Here is a 21,646-nt window from a genome sequence, read left to right on the forward strand (position 1 = left end):
GTTGGAGGAAACAATGAGGCAACAGACAAGACACCCAAGGAGTGCCTTAGCCTGAGTGTCATAATACACTCCTTGAAAGGAGTGACATCAGACACCATTGGGAGGACCCGATCCACTACAGCAACAGATACTCACTGAGTATATGCTAGATGCTCGGACTCAGGACTGGAGACCTAGGGAGATAAAACAGAATCAGAGACAGGACTAGGCAGACTATCATGAAGATGGCAGACATCATAGGGGACTAGACAGGGCATTACTTGTACCAGGGGACAGACAGAAGCAGGGTGAGGGACTGTAGGGAGACCAGAATGGACAAACAGGACAGAGACTGGGACACGTCTCACAAATGGAGGAACCACCTGGATAGGGACAGATACACCAGTGCAGATCACAGGGGAAATAAACTAGGACAAGACATCAGGACAGGGTGAAGACTGGGGAAGAGCTAAGACCAGGCTGGAGAGAAGGGCAAAGCCTGTGGCAGGAGAAGGAATAAGGCCACTCTGGGGGATCTGCATGGGCCCAGGATGCTGGTTGTCAGTCCCACTGCACACGTCCCTCAGCTGATCTGTGGGATTGGGACAGGAACTAAGGCAGGAAGCTAGATGCAGCCCTCTGATGCAGATGACCCCTCCTAGACCTGGGGCCAGTGCCCTGAGTAGGGACCCACTGGTGGAACTCAGGGTGAGACCTAGTGGGTCCCATTCCAAGTCCTCCAGGGGTATGTCTTCCGGACCTGACTCCTCTGGGCAGCTGATGGATCAGGAGCAGGGTTGATGGCAGTCATTGGACCTCCCTTGCAGACAGCTCTGGGATGGAATCTGGCTACCGTGCGGTGGATGCCAATGAGTAACCATGCAATGGAGCAGGCTTCTCCTCTTTTGACCCTGCCACACACCCGTCCCCATGGCCTCCTCCTGGAGGGCCCTGGAAGCAGTCACTGGAGACAAAGGGAGGAGCGGAGACCCAGCAGGTGAGCAGGCAGAAATAGCGGCTGCGAGCAAGCAGGCGGTGACCGCAGGTGAGCAGGTATGTGCACAGGCAGGAGTCGACAAGGCGAAGGCTGCAGGCAAGCAGGCATAAGCCATCTGGCCAAAAGGCCCCAGGCAAGCAGGCAGGACCCGGCTGGGTGGCTGCGGGCAAGCAGGCAGGAACAGGTTGGGCAGAAGCTGTCTGCGTGATAGCTGCAGGTAGGACAAGGCAGGCCGGAGCCATACGGGCAACAGCCGTAGGCTGGGCAGGAGCCATCTGGCTAAGGGCCGCAGGCAGGCAGATGGGAGCTGTCTGGACGATGACCGCAGTTCGGACAAGGCAGGGGGGAGTCAACAAGGCAAACAGAGTACAGCAGGACCCTCTGGTGGCAGGTGCAGCACGGCAGGACCCTCTGGCACCGAGCAGAGCACGGTGGGCAGCGAGCAAGGCACAGTAAGGACCCCAGGCAGCAAGTAAGGTATAGCAGGAACCCCGGGCAGCAAGCATAGCACAGAAGGGAGATCTCACCTGAGCTGGGCGCATGCGAAGCAGTGGCCTTTTCTGGGCTGGGTGAGCGTGGAACAGCAACATTTTCTACGCCGGGCGAGCGTGGAGCAGCAGAGACCCCACCTGGATCAGGCGCTTGAAAAGCAGCAGCCTATTCTGGGCCGGACACCAGCAGAGCAGCAGGCTTTTCTGGGCTGGACGCCAGTGGTTTTGTGGCCTTTTCCGGGTCTGGCATTAGCGGAGCAGCAGCTGCATTTTCCAGGTCGGGCGATTGTGGAGTAGTGGCGGCCTCTTCGAGTGCAGCAAAGCCCGCGGCCTCCTCTGGCCCAGACACGGAGAGAGAGAGGACGGGCTCTGGAGACGCAATTAAACCAAGACAGGAACAGAGGGCATGGCGGTGATCTTACCATTCTGGTTCAGGCGAGGTGGGACCCAGGACAGATCGCACCCCCTTTTTCCGCTTTCATCTCCCTCGCTTTGAGGTGGCGCGAAAAGTCGAAGCAGTTTCTCCCAGGCCGAGCTCAGCTACTGCAGTGGCAGTGGTGGCTTGCCCTGGACTGGAATAGCAGCAGCTTCCCCTGAGCAGGGTTCCAAAATCACGTCGGCGAGTAACCACAGGCTGCATGGCAGAAGGCAGTGGAGAGGCAGCAGACAGGGCAAGAATGGAGATCAACTCTCCTCCTCAGGTGGGGCATCTCACTTAGGCTCTCACATACGGAGTGAGAGAAAGACGACCTGAATGCAGGCTGTATAAGATAAACCCCTCATGGGGATGTTTATTGCAGGGGAAAGACAGGATCACACAGGTCAACAGGAAACAATGACTAAGAGAGGCTACTATACATGATTAACAGGCAGTAAACACAAGGCAGCTGTGGCTGGTTAACAAGAGGGCAAGAAAATGAGGTAAGACTAACAAGCTTCAGGTGCAGCCACGCCCAAGGGAAACGCAGGGAGCAGACAAGCAAGGTGGGGCTGAATGCAAGGTCTCCTGAGATAATTTGTTGGAAAGAGGCATCGCTCCCACATATATACAGATATATTAACTGTGCGAGGAAAACCATGAGAGAGTGGAGACTCACTTTTCAACCTAACTCTGCTTATGAAGGACTACATCATACTGTGGTTGATTTTTGCAGCAGCAAGTTTTAATCAGTAAAGGTAAAAGAAACTGACATAGATTTGGATTTGAGTTACCTGACTCACAATACGACTCGTACTTGAGTCACAAATTTGATGACTTGTGACTCGACACCAAAAATGATGAGGGCACATGACTTGACACTTGACTCGGACTTGCAATGTTTTGACTTGAGACTTGACTTGGACTCGGCAATAACATCATGTTCCTCTAAAAAGAGACCAGAACAGCCATCAGAACAGGTCCTGGCCCTAAGAGTACCTATGTCTCTGTCTTGCTATGTTTGTCTGTTTATGAATACCTGTGTGTGCACTTTCTGGTGTCCTGCTCCAGACAGCTGTAGCCTGCTCAGTGAGCCCACTGCATGCAGTACACATAGGCTGACACTGTGTGGGGTTGTTCTGTCATGCAGATTGCCGAATGGGGGCCATTTGACTTGGTGATTGGTGGGAGCCCATGTAACGACCTCTCCATCGTCAACCCGGCGCGGAAGGGCCTCTATGGTGAGGGCATCCATCCGTCCATCACTTATGCAGCCAGAATCACATGGATCCATAGACTACTGACCCCTCCTGCTGACCCCCTGTGTTGAATAACTTTTAAGAAAAAACAAGCTATATTCCATGCAGGGTCCCAACACCTGATAATATCAGGGAACACCCTGGATGGGTAATTCAGAAATTCACTTAACAGCACACATTTGAACCCCCAGCTATAAAGGTATGAGGCTATAGTGTAAGCCACTAAGCCACCCTACCGCCTTAAAAACACTCTATTATACATCTATAAATCCCTGCTTTGCATTATTATTATGCACAGTCCTTTATTTATTTCTGCTTTATGATAATACTGTGAGTAGAGTTTTTCTTGGTTTTATGGTTGAGAACCTGCCCTAGGCAGGACATGCTGATATGAAGGTACTTAAGGCCAGCCTCCACAACCCCTTCTGCGCTGTCTTCGCCGGGTAAGGTTCCTAGCTCTTGCTAATCCAGTCTCTACTTTTCTGGGCCCAGAGGGCACGGGGCGCCTCTTTTTTGAGTTCTACCGGCTACTGAGCGTGGCCAGGCCCAAACCTGGGCAGGACCGGCCCTTCTTCTGGCTCTTTGAGAATGTGGTAGCCATGGGCGTCAACGACAAGAGGGACATCTCACGTTTTCTGGAGGTTAGGGGTGCATAAAGTGACCTGGGGGCACAGCACACATGTGCATGCACACACACGTACACATATGCATACAAACACATGCTCTGGACAGGCTGAGGAAGCTTCAGCTGAATTAGAAAAATTTGGAAATTCAAGTACCTGACATCTTAGATTTGAAATGGCAGCATTAGAGACTCAGGATCTTCATGCACAGATCTGAGTTTCTCCTGTTTCTATTCACCTGTATGGTGAAACATGTCATCAAAATGATCCAGGTACTGTCAATCAAAAACAATATAGACAATAGTCATTTTTTCCTTAATAAAAAAATAATTTTGTTAAAACATGCGCCCAAGCCTGATACTTCATAAAACACACAAAGTGTCATCATACATGTTACATATAAAACATGCATGTCGCCCTCACACATGATACAACATGTACACTGGCCTCAAGTGTGTTAAAACATACATGCTGCCTGTACACATGTTGAAACATGTACACTGACACTGGCCTCATGCACAATAAAATGTGCATGTTAAAACATGCATTCTGACCATACATGTTTTAAAACATATACCAGCCTCACACATTAAAACATGCATGTGGTCCTTACATATGATAAAACATGCATGTCACCCTCATGCATGTTAAAACTTGCATGCTAGCACTAGCCTCACACATGTTAAAACACGTAAGCCATTCTCACACGTTAAAACATGCATACCAACATTAGCCTCACGTGTGTTAAAACATGCCACCCTCACATATTAAAACATGTATATCACCCTCATACATGTTAAAAAATGCATGCCACCTTAACATTTGTTTACATTTGTTAACATTTACGCCACCCTCACATGTCAAAACATGCACACTGGACTAATACATGCTGAAAGATGCATGACACCCTCACATATGTTAAAGCACGCATGTCAGCCCAACATGTTTTAAAATATGCATCTTGACACTGACCTCATGCATGTTAAAACATACACTGACCTCATGCATGTTAAAACAAACATGCTGCCCTCACACATATTAAAACATGCATGGCCACCCTTGCTTGCTAAAACACACATGCCGCCCTCACACATGTGGAGACAGGCACACCGACACTGGCCTCATGCATGTTAAAACAGACATGTTAAAACATGACAAAACATGCAAGCTGACTTCACACTTTTTAAAATATATACCGGCCTCACATATTAAAACACACACACTGCTCTCACATGTTACAACACGCATACTGCTTGCACACTAAGAAGCACGCACCCTCACACGTTAAAATATGCACAACACCCTTGCATGTGTTAAAATACACACGCCGCCTTCATGTATGTTAAAACATGCACATCGACACTGGCCTCACATGTTAAAACACAAACACCACCCTTGCACATGTTAAAACATGTATGCTACCCCTGCACATGTTAAAACACACACACTACCCTCACACATGTTAAAACCTGCACGACAGCCTCAAGTGTGTTAAATCATGCACACTGATACTGCCTTCAAACATGTTAAAACATGCACACCACCACAGGGTGCCCTCACACATGTTAAAACACACACACCACTCTCACATGTTAAATCATGCACCAACACTGACATGTCACTAGGGCTGCAACTAATGATTATTTTGATAATCGATTAATCTTTTTCTAATACTTTTAGAATACTTTTAATACTTTTTCGATTGATCGATTAATCGGGGGGGAAGGGGGGACCGATTCGATTTCCAGCAATTTTTAATAACCCAGTCTGTCTTTGTACAAAGGTTGTTTCCAGCAACTCACATAAAAAACAAATGTATGCTATATTAAGAGTATAAAAAAAAATACATTTTGTAGCAGCTGAATCAATGTAATGAAATACACAAAATCTTGTTTTATGAAGTGCAACCAGCATGCTGCTTTAGATAATGTATTCAGTAAAAAGCACAGACTACCGCTGCTGCTACTAAGAATATTATTAAATAATTGTCTAATGTTATTTAATGTTGATACACATATGTGACGGGGGGAGAGAGCAGTCTGCATTTATTACGGACAAAGTAAACATTTATTGTGGAGAAAAAGCCTTTTCCGCATTTTACGCTAAAAATAGCTTGCACTTTTGTGAAACGCCATAGACTTTAGTGACTGAGCAACGCAAATAAGACAATTGGTGACAAAAAACCTGTGAACGGCAGGCGGCAAATTTAGTTTTAAAACGTGTCCGATTGTTTCAGCATACTAGAGTGATCAACTGTAAATAAGAAAAATAACATAAAGCTATTTAGTTTGTTTAATAAAAGGACAAGATATAAACCTGTTCTAAAGGAAAGGTAGCCTTAAATGACTTCTGTTGTGATCTGGCGCTATATAGAAAATAAAATTAACTTGGGGCGCCCCCCTAATAGAATGGTTGGGTAAACACGTTGTGGTATATGTAGCCACATTTGTAGCCACATAATAGCTGATTGTTTTGACAACCACGACTTCCCCTGAGTTCATTTAAACAAACGTGCGTGTGTGAAGGGACGGGATGGGTAACGCAGCCGGTGTTCTGTCGATATATGCTGCCTTGTCGAAAAATGCTACCGTAGTGCTAATCGATAGCCCTAACCCTAACCCCCCAAACCCCCCTAAAACCCTTACCTTAACCCTAACCCCTAAAACCTAACCCTAATCCCAAAACGTTGGAATTGCACATGCGCAGAAAGGCTTGATAGCACGTCTCGATAGGTAGTATTTTACGAAATAACACCGGTGTTCTGTCGATATATGCTGCCTTGTCGAAAAATGCTACCGTAGTACTAATAGATAGCCCTAACCCTAACTCTTACCCTAACCCTAACCCCCCAAAACTCCTAAAACCCTTACCTTAAGCCTAACCCTAACCCCTAAAACCTAACCCTAATCCCAAAACGGTGGAACTGCACATGCGCAGAAAGGCTCGATAGCACATCTCGATAGGTAGTATTTTTCAGCAGAACACCGGCAGTAACGCCATTGGTTGCACTTGAAGTTATTAGTTATCCAATCCGACAGTAAACGGCTCATTAATAAGAATATTCTCAGAGTTATGGTCTCAAAATAAAATCCCGAGTCCATGACAAGAACGAGTACAAATACGGCTGATTCAAAGATAAGATCGAGACCTTCAAAAACTGGTCTTACTACAACATTTGATATTTCTTTAAATTTCTATCATGAAGTAATGAAGCAGTGGTGTAGTGGTAACAAGAAATTTAAGGTGGGTAAACTCTATGTACAGCAGTAAAAACGGTAGGTATCTATTTATATCCTTAACATTAATGATCTCAAAAAAGGTGAGTAAACACTGTTTAAAAGTGCGTAAATGGCGTTTATGTGCATATACCCTCCACTATACCACTGAATGAAGGATTTGCGTTAAGTAATCTGAATAATTGCATAAAATAATCCAAAAACTCCATAACGTCATATAATACATCAGTGTCTCTCCAACCTAATTTCAGCTAATTATCGTCAATTTCCGCCTCCGCCATTTTTTTAACGTTTTTTTCAATTCTCCCAGAATTCATCACGTAAGCTACTCAAGGCACGCCATTGGTTCTCGTCACCTCTTTCTTTTATGGCGGTCGGCTTCCAGCTTAATGGTACTTTACTGCCACCGCAGCTTTTGTTAGCTTACTGCTCCCATATTAAGAGGTAGCCACTGTACTTATGTGTATAATAACGTAGACCCAACTAATCGATTATTAAATTAGTTGGCAACTATTTTAATAATCGATTTTAATCGATTAAATCAATTAGTTGTTGCAGCCCTACATGTCACAACGTACACATCAGCCTGCTTCTCATCTCGCATTTGTTGTTTTGTAGTTTGATGTTCTGGTTCTGTTGTCCCCTCGACCCCCTACTTACTGGTGCTTGCTGTCTGAATGCCACAGTGTAACCCGGTGATGATCGACGCCATCGAGGTGTCAGCTGCACACCGCGCACGCTACTTCTGGGGGAACCTGCCAGGGATGAACAGGTGCATCTCTCATAATGCATCAGGGTGATCCCCGCACCTCCTCTGTTCTCACGTACTGATGGAGGCATAGGCCCCGCAGTAGTTCCTCCATCCCCACATCACATTCCCTTGAGGTCATATGCTCTGTGTCCCCATCAGGCCCCTGTGTGCCTCAGGGATGGATAAGCTCCAGCTGCAGGACTGCCTGGAACATGGGCGTGTAGCCAAGGTGAGTGTGGGCACTGCATGTCTTTCTGACTGCGTGATCAGGGAAGCGCTAACATGCATGTCGGCTTTTGGATGTCCCCAGTTTGGGAAGGTGCGCACCATCACCACCCGCTCCAACTCCATCAAGCAGGGCAAAGACCAGCACTTCCCCGTCATCATGAATGGAAAGGAGGACATCCTGTGGTGCACTGAGATGGAAAGGTGAGCTTCCCAGCACCCCCGACCCCCCAGGGAAGCCATCTGAGGACCTGGGGAGCTCTATGGGGGAGTCTGGGATTTGGGCTATACCTGGGGGGATACACAAGTTGTATTAGTAAGCAACGAGTTCATTTCCAGGATTCATGCTTTTGTACTCACACTTAAGTCAGGAACTTTTGTCAAATCATGGAGAGCCCCTTCGGAGTTTCGTTATGGTTAGACAGATGATTGATTATTGATTGGTTAGGTTTTTAATTATCATGATTGGCTGGTTATTTTTCTGGCTTTTCCCGCAGGATCTTCGGCTTCCCTGTGCACTACACCGACGTGTCCAACATGGGCCGCGGGGCCCGGCAGAGGCTGCTGGGCCGGTCCTGGAGCGTCCCGGTGATCCGGCACCTGTTTGCCCCACTTAAGGACTATTTCGCCTGCGAGTAGTCTCACTGCTGACCACCCCCTCTCTGAGTGAGAAACCGGCCTCCCTCACCATTTGGGAGGGATAGGGGTGGCTCTATGGTGCTTTAACATGATGTGGAGCAGTGAGCTTGGGAGTGGCCTGCTCCTGCAGCTCTCTGAGCTCGCTGGCTGGGGAATGTCTGCCCCTCCTGTAGCTCAACCTGGTAGCTTTTACAGTAACGATGCAAGAATCAGGGATCCTGTCACAGTGTGAGCCTCACCTGGGATGTCCAGGCGATTGGGGGAGAGGCCGCATTCAATGATTCCATGGCAACTATATAAGCTTTTCTGGTTGGTTATACCTCACAAGAACTCCAGTTATACACAGCACTTTTTGATTTTTTTTTTTAACTGTGATATTTCTGTCCCATTAACCCCTGACATACAAATCACTGAGGGTTGTTAATGGATAACATGTTTTAAAAATTATTTAGTCCATCTTTAAATCCTGTTCACTTTAGTAGTTTGCTTCCAGAACTTGAATTAAAGAATTCCCACAAAGTTCATTTTGGGAAACGATTTTCCATTTATACTAGCACTTAAAAAGTTACGTTCAAAATAATAGATTTATTTTAAAATGTGAATTTATTTTCTTTCTACGTACTGTAAAACAATCAGGTAAACAAGAAAGTTATAAAAATGTTATTTAAATTGATGGTTCCTAAAGTTTATCCAGATCTAAACATATTATTTTAATGCATCCTTTTGTGAAACTTGATGAAGACATCCAGTGAAACAGAAAGAGTCTTATGGAGGTATGAAGAAATAGGAGCTAAGCTGTCAAAAGTTTTTTCTTATACAAGCTAAAAACAGCTTGATTTGTTATTTGGAATTGCCTCAGAAGGTGTTCCCCAAATATGTGGGCACTCCCTCTACCATAGTAGCATCTTACACAACACTTTAGTCCACACTGCCTGTGATTTTCTTGTCCATGCCGACAATCTTGCACTCTAAGTAGGAGGATTTCTAACTGAAGAACTGGTACTGCGCTTCGTACATGTGAAAGCTACGTCTTTCATCTGCTAAAGTCTTTGAATGAAGCGTTCTGATTTTAATCCAGAGATACTGTTTACTGTACTAACCATGTTTCCATCTGGGCAAAATACCTCGGCAATTTTCTATTGTGAACAAGATCGAAGTACTGTATGTTTTTAAACTGTTTTTGAAGTGTCAAATTTTAACACTCTTAAAACGTCTTTATATTCCTATATATAAATACACGTTTCAATCATTATGTTGTGGCAGTATTCTTTAAATGGTGTTCTGACTGCTTTTAAGTCAAACTCTTATCCTGCAATAGACAACACGTAAATAATGGACATTTTTTTTGGTTTTTACTGCTGTAATTTGATAACATTTGTTGCATGCTACTAAAACAATTTTGGTGTATTTCGACTGTAATTTTAAAAACAACTGCATTTATAATTTTCCTCACATTTATGGCATATTGTTACCATCTCTGTATAAAAAGCTTTCCTTTATAACATAGTTAAATCATGTCAGTTTATAGCGCATTGCCAGACAAATTCTGCTGTCTCTGTATTTCTTGTTTTATATACCAATGTGTTCATTCCTTATTGTAGCTTCCGTAATGTACCTTTTGTATTAAACGAATACTGGATTTATTTTCAAGCAGTCATTGAATTTTATTTTGTAGTATTAATCTGGCAGGTATGTCCTGCCTGATCTTCCGTAGCTGGTGTTTGCTGCCTTTAAACACACACTCATTCTGCCTCCTGAAGCATTAGAGTCACTGGTGTCTGAGGCCTTTAAACATGTACTCACAGCTGGTCTCTGGACAGGAGCTGCGCCAAACAGCCCAGCTGACATGCTGTATCTTCTTGGGTTGCTTCTTGCAAGGCTGCCACAAAGTATTTCTTTTTATTTTTACATAAAGGGCAGGTGCTACACATTTAGGATAGAATGAATGTTATTCTAATCAACCATGAGCCACTACAAAGTCAAAAGCATCATCGGCTATTACCACAAACCTGAATGTACACTGACTCAAATGATAGCTGTACCATGAACGGTACAGAGCTGATTTTTATGGTATGACTCACTCTGAAACCACCGATAATCAAGGACAGTGTCCAACCTGGGTATATGAGCACTGAGCCTGCATTTCTGAGCAGTGGAATAAAGCAATGTGGTCTGACAGGTCCCCGTTAGCCTTTGTCCTGAAGCTTGTGGATAGGGTGCCTCCATCTGACACTGTATGATGCTCTCCTTTAAGGATAATGCTTCATTATTTCTCTGTATAATGGAATTGTTTATGTACCGTGTCAGGGTGTAGTTAGAAATTCTGGGCCCCCTAACAAAATGTCACTTTGGGCACCTCCACCCAATTTAAGGTACAGTTTTATACATTAGGGGAGCCCTGTAAAGTGCTGGGCTGCCTACATCATCGATCCATGTGTCCATGCCCCTACTATGGCCAGTAGTAAGGATATTATTATCTTGACACCTTCCAAAACAGTAGAGCCTCCAGTCCAATATTTATTTATTTTTTTCTATTTAGTTTTTAATTTTATATTATTTTTATTTGAAGTCCAATTTAGGTTTAATTCATTTTCAGTGTGGTTTTATTAGTTTTAAAGAAAGAATTCTATTATATATATATATATACACTCACCTAAAGGATTATTAGGAACACCATACTAATACGGTGTTTGACCCCCTTTCGCCTTCAGAACTGCCTTAATTCTACATGGCATTGATTCAACAAGGTGCTGAAAGCATTCTTTAGAAATGTTGGCCCATATTGATAGGATAGCATCTTGCAGTTGATGGAGATTTGTGGGATGCACATCCAGGGCACGAAGCTCCCGTTCCACCACATCCCAAAGATGCTCTATTGGGTTGAGATCTGGTGACTGTGGGGGCCATTTTAGTACAGTGAACTCATTGTCATGTTCAAGAAACCAGTTTGAAATGATTCGAGCTTTGTGACATGGTGCATTATTCTGCTGGAAGTAGCCATCAGAGGATGGGTACATGGTGGTCATAAAGGGATGGACATGGTCAGAAACAATGCTCAGGTAGGCCGTGGCATTTAAACGATGTTCACCACATGAGTACCTTTATTAGCAAGAAAATGTCGTATCTTTCATTCATCAAAGTAACCTCTTCTAGCAGTGACAACAGCAAAGAAAAATCGAGGAATTCTTTCATGGGATGGAACAGTTAACTAGTGCATTTAAAGTTAAAAGACACCCTAAAATTTGACTATGCCATCACCACACAACCAGTTCATAAGATGTCAGACATCTATGTTCTGTTACATACTCTTTCCATGTTATAAAGGAGACTTGTTTTATTTGACTTATATTTTAATTTACAGTTGTTCACTGAACTTTCAAATGCTTAACAAGAATAAAAAATGTGACATTTATGAAATAAATGGAAAAGTGGCAAAAACCTGTGGTGTGTAAAAACCTTTGACTGGTGTTGTATACACTGTCAGATAACAGAATGCCAGTTCGTACCATTGCCTGTCACTGGGACTGAACCCTCAAGCGTTTGCCAATTGTACCCCAGCTGTAGGTGAATGTACCTTTTAGTCTTTAGTCTAGTTTGGAAGCTCATTCCACAACCAGGGAGCCACACAAAAGAATAGTCTGGAGTGACACTTCTCACATAGTGGAGGGAGCTCCAAACAGCATTGGTTTGCTAACCAAAGGGGGCAAAGTGGGATGTCTGAAGGAGCCTTTTGATGGAGATGGGTGCCTGTCTATTGACGGACCAGTAAGTAAGAACTTGAACTTGATGGGAGCATGTAGGGGCATAACTTAGATGTTAGTTATGTCTTGAACAATACATAAAGAGTTCATCTTATTTTTGAAGCTACTTTTTGGAGATATTCTTTGAATGCATTTGATTTGAAGCCCTTTTGGAAATTGAATGCATTAAATGCTAAAATGCTTAAATTGCTAGAATGTTTTTAAGAAAAAAATAGAAGAAACCTGCTTTCAATAAAGACAATAAAAATATGATTGATTTTCCACGTGTATAGTCATTCGTGAAAATGACTACTGGGTACTGATGAAAAGATGAATCACACGAATCACTTTAAGGCACATAAAGGCCAAGACACTGTCATTTTAAGGGCTCTTTCTGCAGTTGTGGATCCAAGGACACTATATTACATATTAAGACTTCACAACTTTCACCCTAGATTCTCAGGTGACTTTCACATAATATATTCTTTTAACTTATTAATAATTGACTCAGATCCTTAAACATATCACCACATTTTCATTTTTTTTTATTGCATCTTTGCCTTCCTACCAATAGTATATCCTACCAGTATATCCTACCAATCTGGAGCACCACAACAAGTTTTCTTCACCTGAAATCAAACAAGATAAGATAATCTTTATTGTCATTGTCACTTGACAACGAAATTGAGAAAATGCAGTCGACTCAATGTGAGGCATAAGAGTAATAAAAGAATATATTTAAAATATACAAATTGCACTGGAGGGGGCGGCATGGTGGTGCAGTGGTTAGCACTGTTGTCTCACACCTCTGGGACCTGGGTTCGAGTCTCCACTGGGGTCACATGTGTGCGGAGTTTGCATGTTCTCCCCGTGTCGTCGTGGGGTTTCCTCCAAGTACTCCAGTTTCCCCCCACAGTCCAAAGACATGCTGAGGCTGATTGGAGTTGCTAAATTGCCCTTAGACATGCATGTGTGAGTGAATGGTGTGTGAGTGTGCCCTGTGGCTGCAATGGACTAGCCCCCCATCCAGGGTTGTTCCCTGCCTCATGCCCATTGCTTCCAGGATAGGCTCCAGACCCCCCACAGCCCAGTAGGATAAGCAGGTTGGACAAGGGATGGATGGATGGATGGATGAAATTGCACTGGATATACAAATTGCACTTATTTTGAGTATAAGGCCATGATTGCTTTCTGATAAAAACTGTTTTTAGGCGATTTATCCTGATTTTCATTGTTTTGTATCTCTTGCCTGATGGCAAAAGATGAAAGAGACAGTGACCAGGATGTGATGAATCATGTAAAATGTCCATAGCTTTTTTTCGGCATCGGGAGGTGTAGATTTGTTCCATGGTGGGGAGAGGGCAGCCAATTGTTTTCTCTGCTGCCCTGATGGCCCTGTGGAGAGCTTTCACATCTGAGGAAGTGCAGCTGCTGTACCACACGCAGAGTCCGTATGTAAGTATGCCCTCCATGGAACAGTGGTAAAAGGCAAGGAGCAGATTTTTGGGGAGATGGTTCTTTCTGAGGATTCTCAGAAAATACAGTCTCTGCTGCGCCTTTTTCAGCAGCTCCTTAGTGTTAGCAGTCCAGGTCAGGTCATCCTCCAACTCCATACCCAGGAACCTGAACACCGGGACCCTCTCCACAAATGCCCCGGCGATGGTGAGTGGCTGAATGTCAGTTTTATTTTTCCTGAAATCAATAGCCAGCTCTTTTGTTTTTGTGGTGTTGAGGAGCAGGTTGTTGACTCTGCACTACTCTGACACTCTGACAAACAAGCTAGCTTGGATGCCTTAAGATAATCTAAATTTGAATAACTGATTCTGTTAATTTTATTAATCCTTAATACTGTTGGCTGCATTTTAGGAAAATGCCATTGCAGAGTGGATGGATTCTTGATAAGCATACTTTACTGTGGGAACTCAGGTAACTCTCCTTGTACAGGTTCCTTCAAAAATGCCTTTACTATATTTTCAACCAGCAACATTAAGCCTTTTTCCTTAACAACTATGCTATTTTTTTTTACCTTTTCAACAAGTTTTCAAGGATTGTATTTGTACAAGTTAACAATTAGTTAAGTGTAACAATTTAAACTGACTATCACCATGGGTGTTGTTAGGTCTGATCACTCGGGTCTATAGTCTGGAGTATTTTAAGCCTAGCCCCGAGTATTTTATCCCCGATGCCAATATTCCGTCAAAAAAGAAAAAAAAAGAAAAAAAAAGTGAAGCTCCAGGTACCAAAAAACACTTATCACACCTCGCATTGCACCATGCTCTCTCTGATCCTCCAGTACTGCTCGACTGGTCCCATCTCTCAAGGCACAAGGAAGACATGCACCATCTTTCAGAAGTACTTGGATTAGCACTTCCAGTGTTACATTCTTATACAAAAATAATAATAACTAAATAAAAATAAATTAAAAAAAACTATTACTTGCCAACAGAGTTTTTGGACTGATGGTATTCTTAACCCAGGTGCTATTGAACCAGTATCAGAATGTATTCATGATGATGACTTCAAAGCACTTCTGAAAGTGGCTCTAGCTAAGGGCATGTGCCAAATGCAGTAAATGTATATGAAAATGTAAGGAAACCTGACTTAGCTCCTGATAGCTAGACAGGCCCCTGACCACCACCGTTTATTAGCCTAGATAAATGTTGCCCCTTTCAGGGCAGTGTGTCATATTTAAATAATATTTCATGAAATAAACAATATGAAACATTAACATTGTACAAGGGTCAAATATTAAATGGCAAATAGTTTGCTTTCCCCGTAAATTAACAACAGGAATATACTTAAATGTATCGAACATTAAATTAGATTACTTAGGACATATGCATCAATTTAAGTCATTACGGTCCCTCTAATTCAGCCTTATTAACCAGCTTTAAATTGACAAATACTTACTTGTCCGTTGACAGATTCCTATAAATAAAATAAGCAGACATTCCGCTCTGTTTCACAAACGACCAAATAAAGGGGGCGGTATTTGTTAACTAAAAAATTAAGAAATTAACGGGATTAAATGTATACAAAGTTTCTCATGTACATTTTTAAATACTGATATCAATTTAGTTTACGTCATGCAAGCCTATTAATTAAGAATTCACGAATATCAAAAACCAGGCACGTGGTCCGCCTCGAGGACCCGAGGTAGAATCGTTTATCTGTTGATACGCCATAAGCGGCAAATGAATCCCTCCTTGACAATAGGCCACGCTACTGAATATCTCAGTCGCCACATACTGTCTGCTCTTCCGGTATATATAGTTCATATGTAGCCCGTCGCTTAAAAACGTCTGCAAAAAAGTAAATGTAAATATAAAACAATCGGGATACGGTCATCTGAACCATTAAAGTTAACCAATATCCGGCATTAAAAAAAAAAAATTCTTAGGAACACCCAAACATGTAAATCTATGAAGATAACCCAATTTTTAAAAGAAAACGAAGCATAAATTCAGCAATAAAATATATAATATGCCAGAGGAAGCAACGTTATACCCGCCATTTTGTGCAACTGAGAAACCGCGAAGTAATGCCAATGGTGTCTGCCATTTTGCGTACACCCAAGAACAGATTCTTGTCCGATTTGTTTTATTGATTTATTTATGGAATCAATATAAATTCATTATGCATTGGAACATATTCTGTTTGATTAATTTTGTATGTTAGGATGGTTTAGATTAAACCCGAAGGAAGAATGTGTTTATTAAAGGATGTACCTACGAAAACCATTCTTGATTCTACCATGTAATACCGTGCACGTTATATCATATTCAGCTTCAAGTTAAACTATTTCACAGAAACTTAAAGATCACGAGGCGAAAAAATGTTAGCTATGAGAAAAGCCCTTTGTAACACTAATGGACCTCTAAAAATAAATATTGAAAAAGTAAATTTGAACAATAAAATGGGCCTTAATTTAGCCTCCCGTAACAATGTGTAGGCTATATGTTTTTTTTTATCATGTTCAGATTTCCATTGCGAAATCCTAATTTAAGAGAAAACCATTGCGTGTGATAGGCCTATGTAAAAAATTATTAATATTGCATAAGTGTGCTTCGATTGTGGTAATACCAATACACCGATATGTCACCGGAACAATTAGCAAACGTCTTGTAATGTTCATTTATTTCCGGAGAAGTACAACAGGAACACAGTTATAAAATACAGGTCGCCAGATTTCATCAGATAAAGTAAGACTACGTTGGTATTTAATTTTTTTTTCAGTTTGTTTGAATTTCGAAAAGGATCGGTATCGATTAGTAATTTACAGCTATCTCGTTGTATCTCATACAAAAGAGGCTTCTTATTAGTATTTGGACTGGATTAATAATATAGTTAACATTTTTGTATTTCTATACTGTATTTTATAATTCTATACATGCTTGGGAAAACTGCCAGGGCTGTGTGCTGCAATAAAGTAAACTAATCATTTACATTAGTAGTACATTTCAATGTAGTATTGGGTAGCTATAAAGACAGCGAAGGGACTCGTGGTTGTCACGTGGGTGTAGCGATGCGTAGAAGCAGGCCATTACTTAAAGGACCGGCGCGCTGCACATACCCGGAGCAAGGACAGCGTATGTACGTGGTTTTAATTAATTAATGTTTTAAAGGTAACGTGTACCAATTACACCACTCGATTTAACTTGCATTCTTGGGTTAGGTCAGTTTGATTATCAAATTCCGATTTCTGGGTTGTAGGGTCAGGAATCTATGTAATCGAATGGTATGGTTAGACGGTGTACAGAAACACAAAGACTCAGGAGGTGAAACAAAGAGCAATTTTATTTTGTATGAAAACGAAAAAATAACCTATATGTCCCATGGTCATTTGAATATCTAAAATTAGATTTTTGTCTTTGGTGTTGATTTGATTATATTTAGTAGTATTTACCACTGGTTGTTTAATGATATGTAAAACAAATGTGACTGGCTCTATGGAAAGTATTCATGTATAGCTAATGCATTGTGGACTTACAAATGTAGCGTGTCAGTAGAAGATTTTATCACGAAATGTTGCAAACTACATCCATCTCATCATACACGTAGAAGTTTGCATCTTGGTCATTTATAAGGCGCGATGAAAAATTTTCACGGAAATTTCGCGGCATTTTCTTTGTAGGTTGCGTAAGTGAAAGGAAACAGTCAGGGTAGATCTGTCCAACGGGTGGAGAGCAATGTTAACAGTATCCGTATGAAACACTGTGATCCAGTGCGCTTATTGTTAATATCATCATACCGATTTCACTGTTACAAAAGGATCGTTTTAATGTTCGTGGCGCCTGTATATACTATACTGCATATAGTTATACAGTTACCCAGGCAGATAACCCAGTGAAGTAAAAGTTCGAAAGTGCCGAGTGCAGATTTGTCTGCAGTGCTCTGTGTTCAGTGTCCCAGGACAGTGTAAGGAAAAAGTCACAGAATTAAGACCTGACACGGGATTTCTGCCACCGTGGAACTGATGTAAAAGTTACCATGACAACAGTGATGGGAGGTTCATGCAGCAAAGGGCGCTACTTATTTTTCCCGACACAGTTTTAATATGTGGCAACTGTAAATTAGTTAAATTAAATTGAATCTCCATTTAATTCATGTCTTAAAATGTTTGTTTTTAACTTGAATAAAATTGTATGTAGTTGTTCTACTTTACCGCTAACTGAGCTTGTTTTTCCTTACATACAATCAGTGATTAGGTTACAGCTTGTAATAATATTTGAGCACATCTCACACTTGTTATAACCACACACTTTTACATGCTTATTAAATCCAGAAAGAGCAGTATGATTTAAGGTGTCTCTCTGCCTGCATAATAAATAAGGCGACATCAGAAAGATCATTGATCAGAAATAATCACCATGCTCCATGCTGCCTCCAGTACTGTGGTCTCATCCTCAGAGATGTGCAGGGCAAGTGCTACAGTAAGTCTGTGTTTGGCCTGGCTAAACTAGTCATGCATTTATTTTGTGTAGCAAAGATGGCAAACATTAGCCCGAAAAAGATGCAGTCCGATAACTGGAATTCTGATCTGCTGAACTGGCTCAATGAATCCCTGCAAACAAGCTTCACCAAGGTGGAGGAGATCAGTTCAGGTATTGCTTCCTATTTATAGTTTTACTTTACACCGTACATGAAAAACTGGATAATACTTCACTTGGTGAAGCACAAATATTATTTAGTATTTTATACTATACAATATTAATTAACCACAAACTAAGTCTTACATAGTGATCTTATGTTAATTCATCATTAATGAATCATGATACATGTTTTATGTCAAGCAGTTACTATATTGCTTACTATATGTGTTAAGTCTGTAAACCTTTGTGAACTATTGAAGGAACAAGTAATGAATAACACAAGTGAAATACTGATCTCATGTTTGTTAATCGTTAATGAATTGTGATGCGTCTTCTCAAGTAGCAACTATATTTGTTCATTATTTGTTCATAATTTGTACTTCAGTAGTAACTGAGTTATTACTAAGTATTTATGCCCCATCAAGTAGTGTTGTCAAGTTTAGCACCAACACTTTGTGGTCAAAGTGCAGTACTTACCTATTAGTTTGTTTTTGCTTACTAGTTGCTAGATTCGAGAAGTATGTTGGGTGACACTACATTAACTGTACCTTTATAATGCATTTGTATTCAGTGCACTTTCATTATGCATTCATAAGTGGCATGTAAGTATACTTTAACATCCTAACATACCTTTACAGCTTTAATATACATTAAAGACAAATATTATATGATTATAATGCTTGATATTATTATATAATGGTATTTATTAATGTATATTAAGGTTGTTAAGATGTCAGGATGTATACTTACATTCTGATTATTAATGTTCTATGAATACATTATGAAGGTGCACTGAATATTCTATGAATGCATAATAAATGCATTATGAAGGTGTCGTTGATGTAAAGTGTTAACATAAACTGTAATGGGGTATAAGGGACATTTATGTGCCACATTTTTATGCCCCAAGTATGTTTATTTGGTTAGTTAGCTAACTTTTCCTTTGTTTTGGCACCCAGGTGCCTGTTTCTGCCAGCTGATGGACTGGCTTTTTCCTGGTTTGTTGAACTTGAAGAAGGTCAACTTCCAAGCAAAAGAAGAAGTTGAATTTATTCACAACTACAACCTTTTACAAGCTAGCTTTAAGAAGAAAGGAGTTAATAAGGTTTGTTTTTTTCCTTTTTATATTTTTCATGTTTTCAGTGATTCTAATGAGGAATATCACAAAGCTTTGACCTCTGTGTGTTTTTCCCTTCCAGTCAATTCCAGTGGAGAATTTAGTTAAAGGAAAATTTCAAGATAATTTGGCCTTTTTGAAATGGTTCAGAAATTTCTTTAAAGACAATTATTGTAGTCAGACTTACAACCCAACAGAGGCTCGTGAGGGACAAGACATTTTGCCTGTGAAACCTGCCACGACTTCCCCTCAGAAGACAAAGCACAGTGACACTGCAGAACAGCTTGGTAAGGTGTAATGCCAGGCGCATCGTAGTTCAGCACATTTGATACAAATCTGTTCCTATAAAATGGTCAGGGAAATCTCACTAAGTCACCTGTTGAGCTTGGTTGTTGTCAAGAGGTTTCTGTTCTGTTTTGACCAATTTTTTTTTTTTTGCATTTGTATTTGAGCCTGATTACTGTTTTATTTGGATTTTTGTCAGTCAGAAACATGATGGTGGTACGCAGGTTGGTGCTTCTGACATTGTATAGTGGTTTGCAGAGCAGAAGAATGACAAACTGCAGCTGAAAAGGTGGAAGCCCGTGGCCTATCATTGTTTGGTAATGCTTCACTTTAACTGCACCTTCATCCTGCATTCATTATGCATTCATAGAACATTCATAAGCAGCATATAAGTATACCTTAACATGTCTTAAAGCATTGCATTCGTAATATTTTCAATGAATAAGAAATTACAGCTGTAAAATACATTAATAACAAGCCAACAAAAAATAGAAAATATACATAATTAACAAATTATACAAATATGATGTTTATTATTGTATAATGTTTGCTATTAAAGTATGTTAAAGCTTATAAGTTAGAATGTTATGGTATGCTTACATGCTGCTTATGAATGTTCTAGGAATGCATTATAAAGGCATTGTGAAGGTGCAGTTTAATGTATAGCGTTACCCATTGTTTTAATTAGAGATGCACCAACCCGATGTTTGGATCGGTATCAGCACCGATCCATACCAATTACATTGATCAGGTATCAGAAGCATATGATAAATGAGGGGCATATTTGCAAGTCACACTGGTGCACCTACTTATAAAATTTAGTCGCATCTCCAAAAATGGCCTATATGACGTGTTCGTGAAATGTTACGTTAGAAAGCCAATCACCAGCAACTTTAGATCTTTGCACAAGTATGCTGTATGCTTATTAGCTGACAGGCACTGAGATATACTGTTTGGGTATCGGAATTTGGCTAAATAAATTTTTTGATCCTGAAGAGGATTGGAGCATTTCGGTTGATACCACAAAAGTACAGAAGTTCGGTACCCAGTCCTAAGTAGCACAGCCATTGGCAATCTTTGCAAAAACAAAGTTTTGAGATGTGAAAGTACCGTTTAGTGCAAAAATCTCACTAAACAAAGTGCATGCAATTGTGCAGTGGATGATTCGGGAGTCGCTAGTTTGGGCTGTTTTGCGCACTCACAACAGCTTGTGATACACGAGGGGCTATTGCGATGAAGTGTAAGTGACGCTGCTGCCAGTGGGAGATAAATTGTGGGACAATTTAAGCATTCGCCCTTTGCATATCCTCGCTTGGAAGATATTCAGATTGAACTGCAAATGCCTCAAAAATGCTTAAAACAAGATGCATATATGAGGTTGGTCAGTATGTTATGTTTCTAGTAGCCTAGTTAAAGATTTTTTTGTATTTACTGGTTTACAAAATAGTAATAATATATAAAGTATATACAGTGGTACCTCAGTTCTCAAACTCATTAGAACTCAAATTTCTTAAAAGTCAAACCATCCAGTTAGAAAAAAAAATACCTAGAGTTCGATTTGAATCTAAGAATTCAAACCGTGAACGCCAACCTAAGATAACTTGTACACGCAGGGAAATGAGTCACGCGGCACGTCTCTCAGCGGAAACAAAGGGTAACGCTTCAGTCTCAGCCACGCATTCGCTGTGATAGCATCGTGCATGTTTACACTAGCTGAATACATATATTTAGACAGTAAAAATACATTTAGACAGTGATAGTAACAGTAATTATTATACAGTATAATAAGATACA

The 21,646-nt window shown here is 41.2% G+C and overlaps 2 protein-coding genes across 10 annotated transcripts in view; both read left to right on the forward strand.

Annotated features, from left to right (window-relative positions):
- The window catches only part of LOC111835891 (DNA (cytosine-5)-methyltransferase 3B-like), a 45,525-nt gene extending 35,263 nt beyond the window's left edge, over positions 1-10,262 (forward strand). For all 3 annotated transcript variants that reach the window (XM_023796648.2, XM_023796649.2, XM_023796650.2), the window contains 6 exons: positions 3,036-3,126; positions 3,637-3,785; positions 7,690-7,775; positions 7,914-7,983; positions 8,065-8,183; positions 8,477-10,262. In XM_023796648.2, the coding sequence (XP_023652416.1) occupies positions 3,036-3,126; positions 3,637-3,785; positions 7,690-7,775; positions 7,914-7,983; positions 8,065-8,183; positions 8,477-8,618 (657 nt within the window). In that variant the 3' untranslated portion in view covers positions 8,619-10,262. The remainder of the gene's footprint in view (positions 1-3,035; positions 3,127-3,636; positions 3,786-7,689; positions 7,776-7,913; positions 7,984-8,064; positions 8,184-8,476) is intronic.
- A 5,271-nt stretch (positions 10,263-15,533) lies between these two features.
- Positions 15,534-21,646, forward strand: part of dnmt3ba (DNA (cytosine-5-)-methyltransferase 3 beta, duplicate a) — a 29,290-nt gene continuing 23,177 nt past the window's right edge. For 2 of the 7 annotated variants that reach the window (XM_072715673.1, XM_072715674.1), the window contains exons 1-4: positions 17,052-17,136; positions 18,343-18,462; positions 19,410-19,555; positions 19,650-19,854. In XM_072715673.1, the coding sequence (XP_072571774.1) occupies positions 17,094-17,136; positions 18,343-18,462; positions 19,410-19,555; positions 19,650-19,854 (514 nt within the window). In that variant the 5' untranslated portion in view covers positions 17,052-17,093. The other 5 variants (XM_023796645.2, XM_023796643.2, XM_023796642.2 and 2 more) reach the window with 5 other exon arrangements.

The sequence above is a fragment of the Paramormyrops kingsleyae genome, chromosome 8 (genome assembly GCF_048594095.1).
Source record: "Paramormyrops kingsleyae isolate MSU_618 chromosome 8, PKINGS_0.4, whole genome shotgun sequence".
Taxonomy (NCBI): Eukaryota; Metazoa; Chordata; class Actinopteri; order Osteoglossiformes; family Mormyridae; genus Paramormyrops; species Paramormyrops kingsleyae.